Source organism: Bufo gargarizans, chromosome 1, assembly GCF_014858855.1.
Source record: "Bufo gargarizans isolate SCDJY-AF-19 chromosome 1, ASM1485885v1, whole genome shotgun sequence".
In the NCBI taxonomy this organism is placed as follows: Eukaryota; Metazoa; Chordata; class Amphibia; order Anura; family Bufonidae; genus Bufo; species Bufo gargarizans.
The window spans coordinates 638744421-638757800 of NC_058080.1; the positions used below are offsets into that span (position 1 = coordinate 638744421).

At 40.6% G+C, this 13380-nt stretch overlaps 1 protein-coding gene across 2 annotated transcripts in view; it reads right to left on the reverse strand.

Annotated features, from left to right (window-relative positions):
• Positions 1-10260: 10260 nt before the first annotated feature.
• The window catches only part of SLF1 (SMC5-SMC6 complex localization factor 1), a 101812-nt gene continuing 98692 nt past the window's right edge, over positions 10261-13380 (reverse strand). For both annotated transcript variants that reach the window (XM_044276006.1, XM_044276004.1), the window contains one exon: positions 10261-11132. In XM_044276006.1, the coding sequence (XP_044131941.1) occupies positions 10612-11132 (521 nt within the window). In that variant the 3' untranslated portion in view covers positions 10261-10611. The remainder of the gene's footprint in view (positions 11133-13380) is intronic.

Sequence of the window (13380 nt, forward strand, 5' to 3'; positions counted from 1 at the left end):
TGTTATAGATCTATTTATCTGTATGCCATACATCTGCCATCCACTCCATTGCTGAATGATCTCCTCTAACCATGATGCTCAATGTTTGGTTCCTGTTATCACCAGTGAATTTGTAATACTGTCTTGTTTTCTGCCAGTATTCATACATGTTTCTTTTATGTGGTTTTGGTAACTGTTCGGTTGTGGTGCAATTCAGCCTCACTGAGAGTCTTGGAGGAATCGGAGTACCAAGTGAGCTGTAGTTATTTTTTTAGGAACATTTTAGGGTACATCTTTTGACCAAAAACAGCAATTCTGGCATTGTGTATTCAGTTGTGGTAATTATACTATTTTATGATTTATATTTTATATGTAGAATGGGAAAAAGTTGTATTTTAAATTTCCTTTTTTAAAATCCCACAATCGTATTTAATCATAAGATAGCTTCTGCAATATACTGCAATACTGCTGTTCTGCAGTCTGTTGTGACTTTAGCAATATCCAGTACACCCCAGCAGGGTGTATTATGAGTACTAAGAGGCCTAGGGGCCATGACAATCTAACAAAGGAAGCCGCTCTGCCTTAGGGCTCATGCAAACGACCGTGCCGTTTTTTTGCAGTCCATAAATTGTGGATCCACAAAAAACGGATGCCGCCTGTGTGCCTTCTGCAATTTGCGGAACGGAACAGGAGGCCCATTATAGAAATGCCTATTCTTGTCCGCAAAACGGACAAGAATAAGACATGCTTCATAATTTTTGCGGGGCCACGGATGTGGACAGCACACAGAGTGCTGTCCGCATCTTTTGTGGACCCATTGAAATGAACGGTTCCATATACGGAATCAAAATATCGCTCGTATACGGAACGCAAAAAACGTTTGTGTGCATGAGCCCTTAGTCTAATGGATGGGATTGTAGTTGTCACAACTGGTAACTCTCTATGAGTTCTGACTATATTTAATCCCTTGTTGACCAGCCTGTTTTTGGCCTTAATGACCAAGCAAATTTTCGTTTTCGTCTTTAAAGAGCTATAATATTTTTTTTTTCTGTCGATGTAGCTGTATGGGGGCTTGTTTTTTGCGGGACAAGTTGTAGTTTTTTATGGTGCCATTTTGGGGTACACTTTATTTTCTGGGTCAGTATAAAGGGGATAAGACATTCTAAAGGCGATAAGACATCCTTCAGATACAAAAATGAAAACTAAAACAAGGAATTACCAAATTAAAAACAAAAGGAAGGTACAGTGCTGCCCATAATTAATCATACCCCTGGCAAATTTTGACTTAAAGTTAGTTTTATTCAACCAGTCACTTTTGGCTTCCGACCACGTCCTCTGAGATTTTCCACAGTGCGGAACATCTTGTATTTTTTGCTCAAATGTAAATAAAAGCTGAGAATTTTTTTTTCCACAATAATGCCTCTTGTACATCGTCTTATTATCTTTTGGGAGACACCTATGTCATTTCCCATAAAAAAATTACTAGCTGGTTGAATAAAAGTAACTTTAAGTCAAAATTTGCCAGGAGTATGAATAATTATGGGCAGCACTGTATATGGAAGAAGATAAAAAACTAGCTGACTGCCTCAATGAATACTTCTGTTCAGTTTTTACAAAGGAAAATGAAGGAAAAGGACCTCAGTTAGGAAAGAAGACTAATCTTTTGATGCATGTGTCTTTACAGTCAGCTGTCTAAAATTAATACAAATAAGTCACAGGGTCCTGATGGGATACACGCAAAGCTATTAAAAGAGCTCAGCGGTGAAGTAGCAAAACCATTAACATATTTATTTAACCAATCACTGGCAACAGGAGTCGTCCCAGAAGATTGGAAATTAGCAAATGTTGTGCCCATTCACAAGAAAGGTAGTAGGGAGGAATCGGGCAACTATAGGCCAGTAAGCCTGACATCAATAGTGGGGAAATTAATGGAAACCATACTTAAGGAGAGGATGTGGAACATCTAAAATCCCATGGATTGAAAGATGAAAAACAGCATGGGTTTATTGATTTTTTTGATTGGGTGACTAAAATAATAGATGGCGGAGGTGCAGTAGACATCGCTTATCTAGACTTAAGTAAGGCTTTTGATACTGTCCCACATAGAAGGCTTATCAATAAATTGCAGTCTTTGCGCGTGGACTCCGATATCGTTGAATGGATTAGGCAGTGGCTGAGGGACAGACAACAGAGGGTTGGAGTTAATGGAGTATATTCAGACCATGGTCTTGTTACCAGTGGGGTACCTCAGGGATCTGTCCTGGGACCCATATTGTTTAATATCTTTATCAGCGAAAATTGCAGAAGGCCTCGATGGTAAGGTGTGTCTTTTTGCTGATGACACAAAGATTTGTAACAGGGTTGATGATTCTGGAGGGATACACCAAATGGAAAAGGATTTAGGAAAACTAGAGGAATGGTCAAAAATCTGGCAACTAAAATGTAATGTTGATAAGTGCAAGATAATGCACCTGGGACGTAAAAACCCAAGAGCAGAATATAAAATCAGTGATACAGTCCTAATCTCAGTATCTGAGGAAAGGGATTTAGGGGTCATTATTTCAGAAGACTTAAAGGGAACCTGTCACCGGGATTTTGTGTATAGAGCTGAGGACATGGGTTGCTAGATGGCCGCTAGCACATCCGCAATACCCAGTCCCCATAGCTCTGTGTGCTTTTATTGTGTAAAAAAAACGATTTGATACATATGCAAATTAACCTGAGATGAGTCCTGTCCCTGACTCATCTCACTTACAGGACTCATCTCAGGTTAATTTGCATATGTATCAAATCAGGTTTTTTACACAATAAAAGCACACAGAGCTATGGGGACTGGGTATTGCTGATGTGCTAGCGGCCATCTAGCAACCCATGTCCTCAGCTCTATACACAAAATCCCGGTGACAGGCTCCCTTTAAAGGTGGGCAGACAATGTCATAGAGCAGCAGGAAATGCTAGCAGAATGCTTGGGTGTATAGGGAGAGGCATTACCAGTAGAAAGAGGGAGGTGCTCATGCCGCTCTACAGAGCACTAGTGAGACCTCATTTGGAGTATTGTGCTCAGTACTGGAGACCATATCTTCAGAAGGATATTGATACTTTGGAGAGAGTTCAGAGAAGAGCTACTAAACTAGTACATGGATTGCAGGATAAAACTTACCAGGAAAGATTAAAGGACCTTTACATGTATAGTTTGGAAGAAAGACGAGACAGAGGGGATATGATAGAAACTTTTAAATACATAAAGGAAATCAACAAGTTAAAAGAGGAGCAAATATTTAAAAGAAGAAAAACTGCTACAAGAGGACATAGTTTTAAATTAGAGGGGCAAAGGTTTAAAAGTAATATCAGGAACTATTACTTTACTGAGAGAGTAGTGGATGCATGGAATAGCCTTCCTGCAGAAGTAGTAGCTGCAAATACAGTGAAGGAGTTTAAGCATGCATGGGATAGGCATAAGGCCATCCTTCATATAAGATAGGGCCAGCGGCTATTCATTGTATTCAGTATATTAGGCAGACTAGATGGGCCAAATGGTTCTTATCTGCTGACACATTCTATGTTTCTATGTATGATTGCAGCAATACCAACTACCAGATTTATTTTTACATTTTATTACTTTTGTACAATAAAATCCCTTTTTTCTTTAAAGGGTTTCTACCACTTTGTTTTCACATAATTAGCTTTCAGACACTAGCGATCCGCTAGTGTCTGCTCTGCCAAACAATCCTGCTATAATAGCTTTTTGTGCAGCCGTTTCGCTAAAAAAATAACTTATATTGATATGCTAATGACCCTCTAGGTGCTATGGGGGCGTCATTAGCACCTAGAGGATCGGTCTACCTTCACAAGATGCCGCCGCCCAGCGCGTCCCTGCAGCCCGCCCATCTCCTCCGGAATGCGATCAAGCGGACGACTTCACGCGCATGCGCCGTGCGCGTCTGTATTCGGCGCATGCGCAGTGAATGTCCGACCGCTTCCCTGCTCAGACATCTCCACTGCGCCTGCGCCGATGACGTCATAGTGCTCCAACGGCGCAGTGGAGATGTCTGAGCAGGGAAGCGGTCGGACATTCACTGCGCAGGCGCCGAATACAGACGCGTACGGCGCATGCGCGTGAAGTCGTCCGCTTGATCGCATTCCGGAGGAGATGGGCGGGCTGGAGGGACGCGCTGGGCGGCGGCATCTTGTGAAGGTAGACCGATCCTCTAGGTGCTAATGACGCCCCCATAGCACCTAGAGGGTCATTAGCATATCAATATAAGTTATTTTTTTAGCGAAACGGCTGCACCAAAAGCTATTATATTAGGATTGTTTGGCAGAGCAGACACTAGCGGGTCGCTAGTGTCTGACACCTAATTATGTGAAAACAAAGTGGTAGAAACCCTTTAAAAGAAGAAAATGTTTTTTGCATTGCAGCAACCCAAGACCCCTAACTTTTTTATTCTTTGTTCTATGGAGCTGTGTGAAGGCTTGATTTTTGCAGGATGACCTGTAGTTTTCATAGTATCATTTTGAGGTACATAACAGTTTTTGATCGCTTTTTATACAGTTTTTTTTGTGGCGAAAAAGCAAAAACCAGCAATTATGGCACTTTTTTTTCCTGATGGCATTTACTGTATGGGATAAATGACATTATAACCATGTAGTATTGGTCGTTACAGATGCAGAAATAATAAATATGTGGAGATTTCATTTTTGAAATTTTTTCCATTGAAAAGCGTTTTTTTTTCCAATGGAAAAAAAGGATATTTTTTAACTTGGAATTTTTTTTATTTAACAAAACTTTTTTTTTTAAACCATTTAATAGTTCCACAAGGGGACTATAATAGGCGATCTTTCGATCACTTATAAAAAAGATTGCACTGTTCATAGAACAATGTATTTTACTGTCCGTGCTATACTGACATTCACCAGGCTGCGCCAGAGAGGTGTGGCCTGCTGGGACCTGCTGGAGGCAGGCCTGGAGCCTATACTAGGCCCCGGCCTGTGTGTACAGGTATCGGCACTCATTTGACGTGACAGATGAGTAAATGTGAGAAACAGATACAATATGTGCAGTTCACTTTAATAAAAAAACATGAAAAGATAATAATGTGACACATATGGCAGAATAACATTTTAAATCTATTTTTTAATAAACATACAAAATATTCAAACATTAAAACAAACATTCACTATTCAAATATCTAGGAAAAATATAACAAATATAGTATCTATGAAATCTGCTCAACACTTTCGGCAATAGATGGTTCTTTGTAGTATTCAAGGGAATGCCACCAACACTGTTAGGCCTCATGCACACGACCGTTGTGTGCATCCGTGGCCGTTGTGCCGTTTTCCGTTTTTTTTTCGCGGACCCATTGACTTTCAATGGGTCCGTGGAAAAATCTGAAAATGCACCGTTTGGCAGACGCATCCGTGATCCGTGTTTCCTGGCCGTGAAAAAAACAGGACCTGTCCTATTTTTTTCACGGCCAACGGTTCACGGACCCATTCAAGTCAATGGGTCCGTGAAAAATCACAGATGCACACAAGATTGTCACCCGCGTCCGTGTCAGTTTTTTCCTATCATTTCAATAGCAAACTTGACTTAGATTTTTTTTTCATTTTTCATGTCCGTGGATCCTCCAAAAATCAAGGAAGACCCACAGACGAAAAAACGGTCACGGTTCACGGACCTACGGACCCCGTTTTTGCGGACCGTAAAAAAAACGGTTGTGTGCATGAGGCATTACATGTATTACAGTCCTCAATAACGTGATGTACAATAGTGAAACACATTTGGCATGTTATTATGCTATTTACTACACTGTTAAGGGAAAAATAGCATACAAAGCACCTTGGAATACCTGCATTTGAGGGGCCACAGTGAAAGCATTAACTGCCTTGTTATGTTAAATGACCATCATATATCAATTTTACTAATCATGAAGGTTTGTCTGGACTTTCATTTTAAATGCAACGTAGCACTGAAAGACTCAATCCTCTGTGGCACGTAATCCATTAGTTAGTATGGGAACAGCAGAAGTACTTTTTCAGTTACACTGTGCTGGTCTGATTGTGCGATTAAAATATAAGGTGCCTTAAAAAAATACAAGTACAATATAACTATAAACTAGTGTTGTAACTTTCTCCACCCAACCTACTAAAAATGCAGTGATGTGTCTCCATTACTTTGTCTGGTGTATGTCATTTAAAGGGCTATTCTGGATGTAGCTAGTCATCCACTGGATAGGGCATAACTTTTAGATCAGTGGAGGTCTTACCACTGGGATATCCACCAATCACGATAACAAGGGGCCCAGTATCCTGCAGGGCCCACCGAAATGAACAAAAGGCTGTACTCTGCTATCTCTGGAACTCCCACAGAAATGAATGGAACGGCACTGCATATGCTCAACGTGCACCGCTGTTCATTTTGGAGGGACCCGATCTAATACCACTGATCTAATAGTTATTATTCCCTATCCAGAATACTCTTTTAAAGAGGACCTGTCAGCACAAAATGCAATGTAATCTGCAGGCACCATGTTATAGAGAAGGAGAAGCTGAGCGGATTGATATATATTTTTGTGGGAAAAGATTTAGTAAAACCTGTAATTTATACATTTATATCGTTACACCTCCTGTGAACAGCTATCGGTACAGGGAGGAAGTGTTATCAGTGATTGATGGCATTGTTTGTATAAAGGATGTATTAGACACCCTGATGAGCCCCCAGGCAGCAGCCAGATACCTAGAGTAGGAGACCGCTGCTATTACATGCAGCAATGTCCTCCGCAGCATAGGGAGGAGCAATCGCTATGCCATTGCTTGTCCCCATGCAGGACGGCGGTGTGCCGGTGGTAGATCGTGATTACACAGCACAATCTGCCGCGGCAAATCCAGATCTTTCAGCATGCTGAAAGATCTGAACTGCCCGATGAACAAGCCTGTTTGCTCATTCATCAGGCAATAAGAGGTAGTGTTAAAAACGCTCGTTAGCGATTATCGTGCAGAAAATCTGCCTGCCTAATATACCCTTAAGTGTGCATACAGAGCTAGCTGTCAGTTACAGATAACTCCTCCTCCCTGTACCGATAACTGCTCACAGGAGGTGGGAAAAAAGCAAAGATATATACGGTAACTATATAAATTACACGTTTTACTGAATCTTATCCCACAAATATATATATATATATATATCAAGCTGCTCAGCTCCTCCTGCTCTGTAACATGCTACCTGCAGATTGCACTGCATTTTGTGGTGACAGGTCCTCTTTAAAGGGCTTGTCCAAAACTGGACAAAAATTCTCATGCGTCAGACCAGATGATGGATGTGTACTCTATATGACCAGGAACCACTGTCAGGCAATGGTGATCGGCGACGTGTGCATGAACGTCTAGCTGACGCTCAGTGGTCATATGCTTTTCATACACACCACACCCACACCGATGGTGGCAGCAATCATGTGCATGAAGTGACGGGGATGGAACCTGTGGCGCTGGACAAAGACAAGGTGTTTTTATTTCCTTTGTAAACCATGTCCAACCCCTAAGAATTTTTGTCCATTCTTGGACAACCCCTTTAAATCTGGACATACAGAACCCTCTAAATGTAGCTACTGTAGGTAGTAAAATATAATAAGGACACGAGCTTCAGGGGGAAGGACACTGTGCTATCAGACACCTTGGTATTTTATGTCAACAATAAATGAAGAACTGTGTGCATTTGGCCCCCGTCCATGACTGCCTGTGACTATCACATAATGAGACCACAGATTTACCTCATCTGTTGGTCCATTATGTGATTTCCAGGGAATCCTGGATGATTTAGCACATGTAGGCAGTTGCAGAGTATTATGACATTCGGATGACTCCTTTGTCAGTCTTTCACAGAAAACTCTTTTCTCAGAAGAATCTGTGTCAGACGTTCTGCTCATCAAGAACAATTCAGCCGTCCTCTCAGACATTCTGGTGCACAGATGCCTGAGTGGGCTTCTGTTGTGAAAGAATATTTGGTGCAGTATTACAGAACATACTAAGACTTTCAGGATATGAAACCCAAATGTGTTTTACTACCATTAATTGGGTGCTGTCACTAGGCAAGAGCAACAGATTTTTATGAATCACTGCAGTCTGGAAAAAGGAAAAGCAATCCAACGGTGATGATGTAAAGCAACACTAAATATCAGGTGAGAGTATTTATGAGTAGTATGGGAGCTCCATGTAAACGCTGCAATTTCCTTCTGAACACCTCATACTGTACAGGCTTCTTAATACTAAAGCAATCGTTTAGGGAAAAATACTGAAATATCAATACTATATATCAAACATTCATGAGCAGCATGAGGCCTTTAAGATTAGAGACCTAAAGAACAAAAACATTCAGGAATTATTTTACATTCACTACATCACTATGCTAAAACAATCTTCAAATGCATAGGAAAAACATACTCTCGCTAATACACACTGTCCCAACTTTTAGACTCTTGGCTAAAGACAAATTTCGATGAACTGAACATAATATGCAATAAATAGAGCTTACTATAGTGCAAATTTACGAGGTGCTGATGTCTTAGATTATTAGGGATCATCTCCATTTAGGACTAGCTATAGTGAAGCTAAATATCCTACCCCACTCCTTTCCATACTTACTGGAATCAAAATGTCCCTGCAGAAACTAAACTGGGGGGAACAAGGTGGTCACTGGTGAATTAATTTGGCTTTGCAAGTTGATTAAAGAGAATCTGTCAACAGTTCTGGCCAAGTTTTATTGCTGTCAGCACTAGGTAGGCGCTGGGCAGTACAAGCGCACCTTCTGTAGAGATTTTATTATCAGGAGCAGTGTGAATATGAACTTTTATTCTGCCAGATTCTGCTTCATAAGTTCCCAGAGGGTGGATCTTCACTGCAATGTGCATTCTGCACTGAGCTGCTTCACAGCCCTCTCCCCTCTGCTGAGTGACAGATGTAGTGATGTCCTGGTTGGATGCTACAGCTGTCACTCAGAGAGGAGAGAGGAGGGGCTGTGAAGCAGCTCAACGCAGACAGCACTTCACAGTGAAGCTTCACCTCCAGTGCACTCAATGAGCATAATCTGGCAGACTTAACTTCATATTCACACCACTCCAAATGATAATAGCCCAAAAAGGTATTTTTCCTGCCCTCCCCAGCTCCTATCTAGTGCTGTCAACAGTTTAGCAAGGTCAAAACTGCTGATAAACTCCCTTTATAAAGTCAATAAATAATTCAACCTTCAAAGTGACATTGCAGATTTAAGAAGACAACACAATTCACTGGTGACAACCTGGTTCCATGTGTGTCTACACAAAAAAAAAATGGGTGTCTACACAAAACTGAATTTTATGGTTTTGACTGGGGATAGGCTTTGTTGTAAGTAGTAATGTTGTGTACCGGTTATGCATCAAGTGCTTACAAAAAAATTAAATAATTTAGGTACATACTTTTACTGCTGTTGCAGAAGACAGTACCAGTAAGTTACTATATTATAATATACCCTATTATAATACCATACAAACATATTACAAAAAACACTTTAATCATATAAAATTGCAATAAAAAATTATCTGAACACACTGCGACACAATGTATGTAGCACTTAACTCTCCTAATTATTCAATTAAATTAAATCAATCTGAGATGAAAAACCCATGCAACTGAAAGAGCGTTGCCCAAAAATATTTTTAAAAAAAATCTTTTTTTTCAGCATTTTTGATCCATATCTGTTGAAGAGCTGAGTGACATCTAAGTAGAGCCATAACAGTCCCCACAGAAACCTATTCCTAGTAACACAGTGAAATACCTGTGTAATAGTATCACTGTAGAACTCTGTAGACTTGACACTGGAGAGTCAAGGGAAACTAGAAGACAACCACATCGGAATCTGCAGACGCAGTCATTTCTTTTATGGTTTTAGTATGTGTAAGTAGAATGTCAATTTTAAAATACAAGAGTATAAAAAACTGAAAGTATGGTTTGGTCATTTACCAAATATGCTAAAAGTCGGTATATACATGCTGTGAGTGCAAGGAGACATTACATTGCTTGTTCAGATACCTTGAAGGGGATGTGCAGCATAAGGTTATTGATCCTCAGGATAGGTCATCAATATCAGATTGACAGTGGTACGACTCCCTGCACTGCCACCAATCAGCTGGGTGTGGTTCTTCTGCTGTGTCCTCATCAATATTTACCTGTACATCATCTAGACTGTGGTGGCAGTGCAGTGTAAATACACCCTCCCCCCCCCCCCCCATTACACTGCACCGCCACTACAATCTAGACAGTGTGCAGGTAAAACCTGAAGAGGACTCAGTGCTTGCACAGTGTCCAGATTAGCGGTGGCAGTGCAGGGAGTCGCACCCCTACCGTTGTGATATTGAGGACCTATCCTGAGGAGAGGTCCTAGGGCCTCAATATTCTGATACTACACAACCTCTTTAAATGAGCACACCAGAAAATACTGATACACTAGTGCTTAGTGAGGAGGCAGTGCATGGCAGGAAGATTTTGAGAGCACCAGACAGGGGTCATGTTCTGCTTCGCCCCCTGAAGCCCTGTATGAAGTATCATACATTGTATTAGCTTTTCCAAGAGTGTTCCTTTAATCACAAAAGTGACAGACATTCAGAGCTGACTGGTGGTAGGCTGCATTTCATAACTGCTTCTCTTCAATGTTTTAATAAATTGTGATGAGGAGGCCAGAGTATGAAGGACAGAGAGTAGAACCTGCATATTAAATCCAGGCTTCTCGAGAAGGGAATCTGGAATGGACTGTAAAAAGTCACTCAAATTATCCATTGTGGCTAAAGCTTCCAGGTAGGTTTCCACTACTAAATTGCTGAAGGCAGTGTGTGTACTTTTTGCATGACCCGCTAAAAAAGCAGAGTCGGGATACAGTGCTTTGGCAGTAACGGCATCTGAAGGCAAACCATATACAGAAATAAAATTGACTAACATTCTGAAGAGGAGGAATGCACTAAATTCTAGTTTACGATTATCAGATGCTTGAATGGCAATTTTGTGAAAATCCTCAACACTTTCTTCCACTTCAACCACTGCAAAGAGTTCATTTTTTAGCTGCGGAGAAGAGATATAATCCAGAGGAAACTTCCCATCCGAATCCTGTTTCTGCAAAATGACTGCTCCTGAAAAGACATTGTGAGTTAAGGTAGAGACAACCACCACTTTATGGAATCGATACACCAATTTTATCAAAACGTAACTACACAATATGGTTTGCTCAGTTACCAAATATACTAAAAGTGGGTATACATGCTGTGAATCGCAGTCACAACTATGCAAATTTTGTAAATCTAGGAGAGTTGGGCGATGACAGTATAGAAGCTGTAATGGCAGCCAATTGACATCTTACAATGGAGATCTATAAATCTCCATGTACGAAATCAATGAAAACCAGAATTAAGCACCCATACAGATGTAGCAAAGGTTAACTGAAAACTTATCGCATTAAGGCCTCATGCACACGACCATTGTTCTGGCCCGCATCTGAGCAGCAGTTTTTGCGGCTCGGGGGCGGACCCATTCACTTCCATGGGGCCGCAAAAGATGCGGACAGCACTCCGTGTGCTGTCTGCATCCGTTGCTCCGTTACATAGCCCCGCAAAAAAAATATAACATGCCCTATTCTTGTCCATTTTGCGGACAAAAATAGGCATTTCTACAATGGGCCGCCTGTTCCGTTCCGCAAATTGCGGAAGGCACACGGGCGGCTTCTGTGTTTTGCGGATCCGCAATTTGTGGACCGCAAAAAACGGAACGGTCGTGTGCATGAGGCCTAAAAGGGATATCCCATGATTAATGTAAAATATAAAAATCTGATATGATATAGTACATGGCAGACATAGCCCTGTACCTCACATGGATCCAGCGATCTCCTCATTCACTGCTCCAATTGCACGGCTAGGTTTATTTCAAGCTCAGGGGCATGTCCTTTCTTCTGCAGCTGGTAGCAGTTGAAGAATGGAGCTGAGCATGCGCTTCCATCTCAGTCAGCAGGACGGAGAAATAAGAAAAAGAGCAAACAGCGGGTGGCGCTATACTGATTTCAGTGAATAACTCAGAGCCTATAGAAAATTTTTAATTACATGCAATTATAAAAGTATTCAGATCCAGGGGCTGGTTTCAAAAATGTAGAATATTTCTCGTGGGACAACACTTTTAAATACACAAATGACGCAAACTACAAAAGCCATAAAAAAAAAAAAGTTAAAATTTACCACCACTGTACATTTAATGTGAGGTCAAGTCAACTTTTGCTACATCTGTGCATGCATAAGATTATAAAACATTAGATAGTAAAACATAACGGTAAAACACTGTCCGTGTAACAGAGAGGCATCAAGTCAAGCTGCACACACTTCCAGAAAAATAATAAAAAAGTCGGACAGAATTAACATTTTGTAACAAAAATAGATTTTAATATCTGGACTGCTGCACATAAAATACACAGCAGCAATAATATGATGTGAAAACTCCACAAATCTCTAATTTCTAATGCAGTTCTGCACACTGGTGTCAGCTTATTTGACAGGCCAATGCCCAGATTTTGGGATAGTGCCACAGATGAGTCTGCATAAAGGCAGCACTGGCGTGTAAAGAACTTGATGAATGCAAGTTCAACTAGATCTCCTCCCATAGGACAAGAGGATCGTCCCCTACCAATTCTTCACATCAGAAAAAACTTCGTACCGCCGCTATTTCCTACAGAGAGGAGCAGCGTCTAATCTAATATTGGCGGCTGCATCACTTAGACTGATTGAAGTGCAGCCATATATTGGCTTGAGTTGCCGCTGCTGATAAATAAAACACCTAGGAGACAGAGAAACACACTTCATGAGGAACGACGAAGACCGAGACAGACAGGCACTGGTCTAGTATTTCCAAAAGAAACACCAAGTGGCCTTTAGAGGGCAGGAGAAGCCTACAAAAAGGCTGACAGGAGCCTACAATGGTGCAATGAAATGTGTTGTGTTCTAACCTATGAGAAATTTCAACTCATGGCATATAATAGGTAAAATAATAATAATAATGATATTACAGTATAGTGAAACAACATCTCAAAAACATTCATTACATAACAGGCTGCGCTAATCTTATAATATAAACTTATTGAATCATTCCAACTTGCCATTCACAATATATTCTTCTATATAGAAAAATATAACCAAAGAAAAAAAAACAAGCAAATGCCATACAAATTCTACAGTACAAGTAAAAAGCCTAACGAGTATGTGTGTATCATTTTCTATAAAACTATAGTATGACAGGTCATGCTTTACATGCTTGATGGATTACCGAATTACATTTTACTTTATATAAATATATATAAATAATAAATAAATATTGCATAGAAAAACAAACAAAAAACAAGTC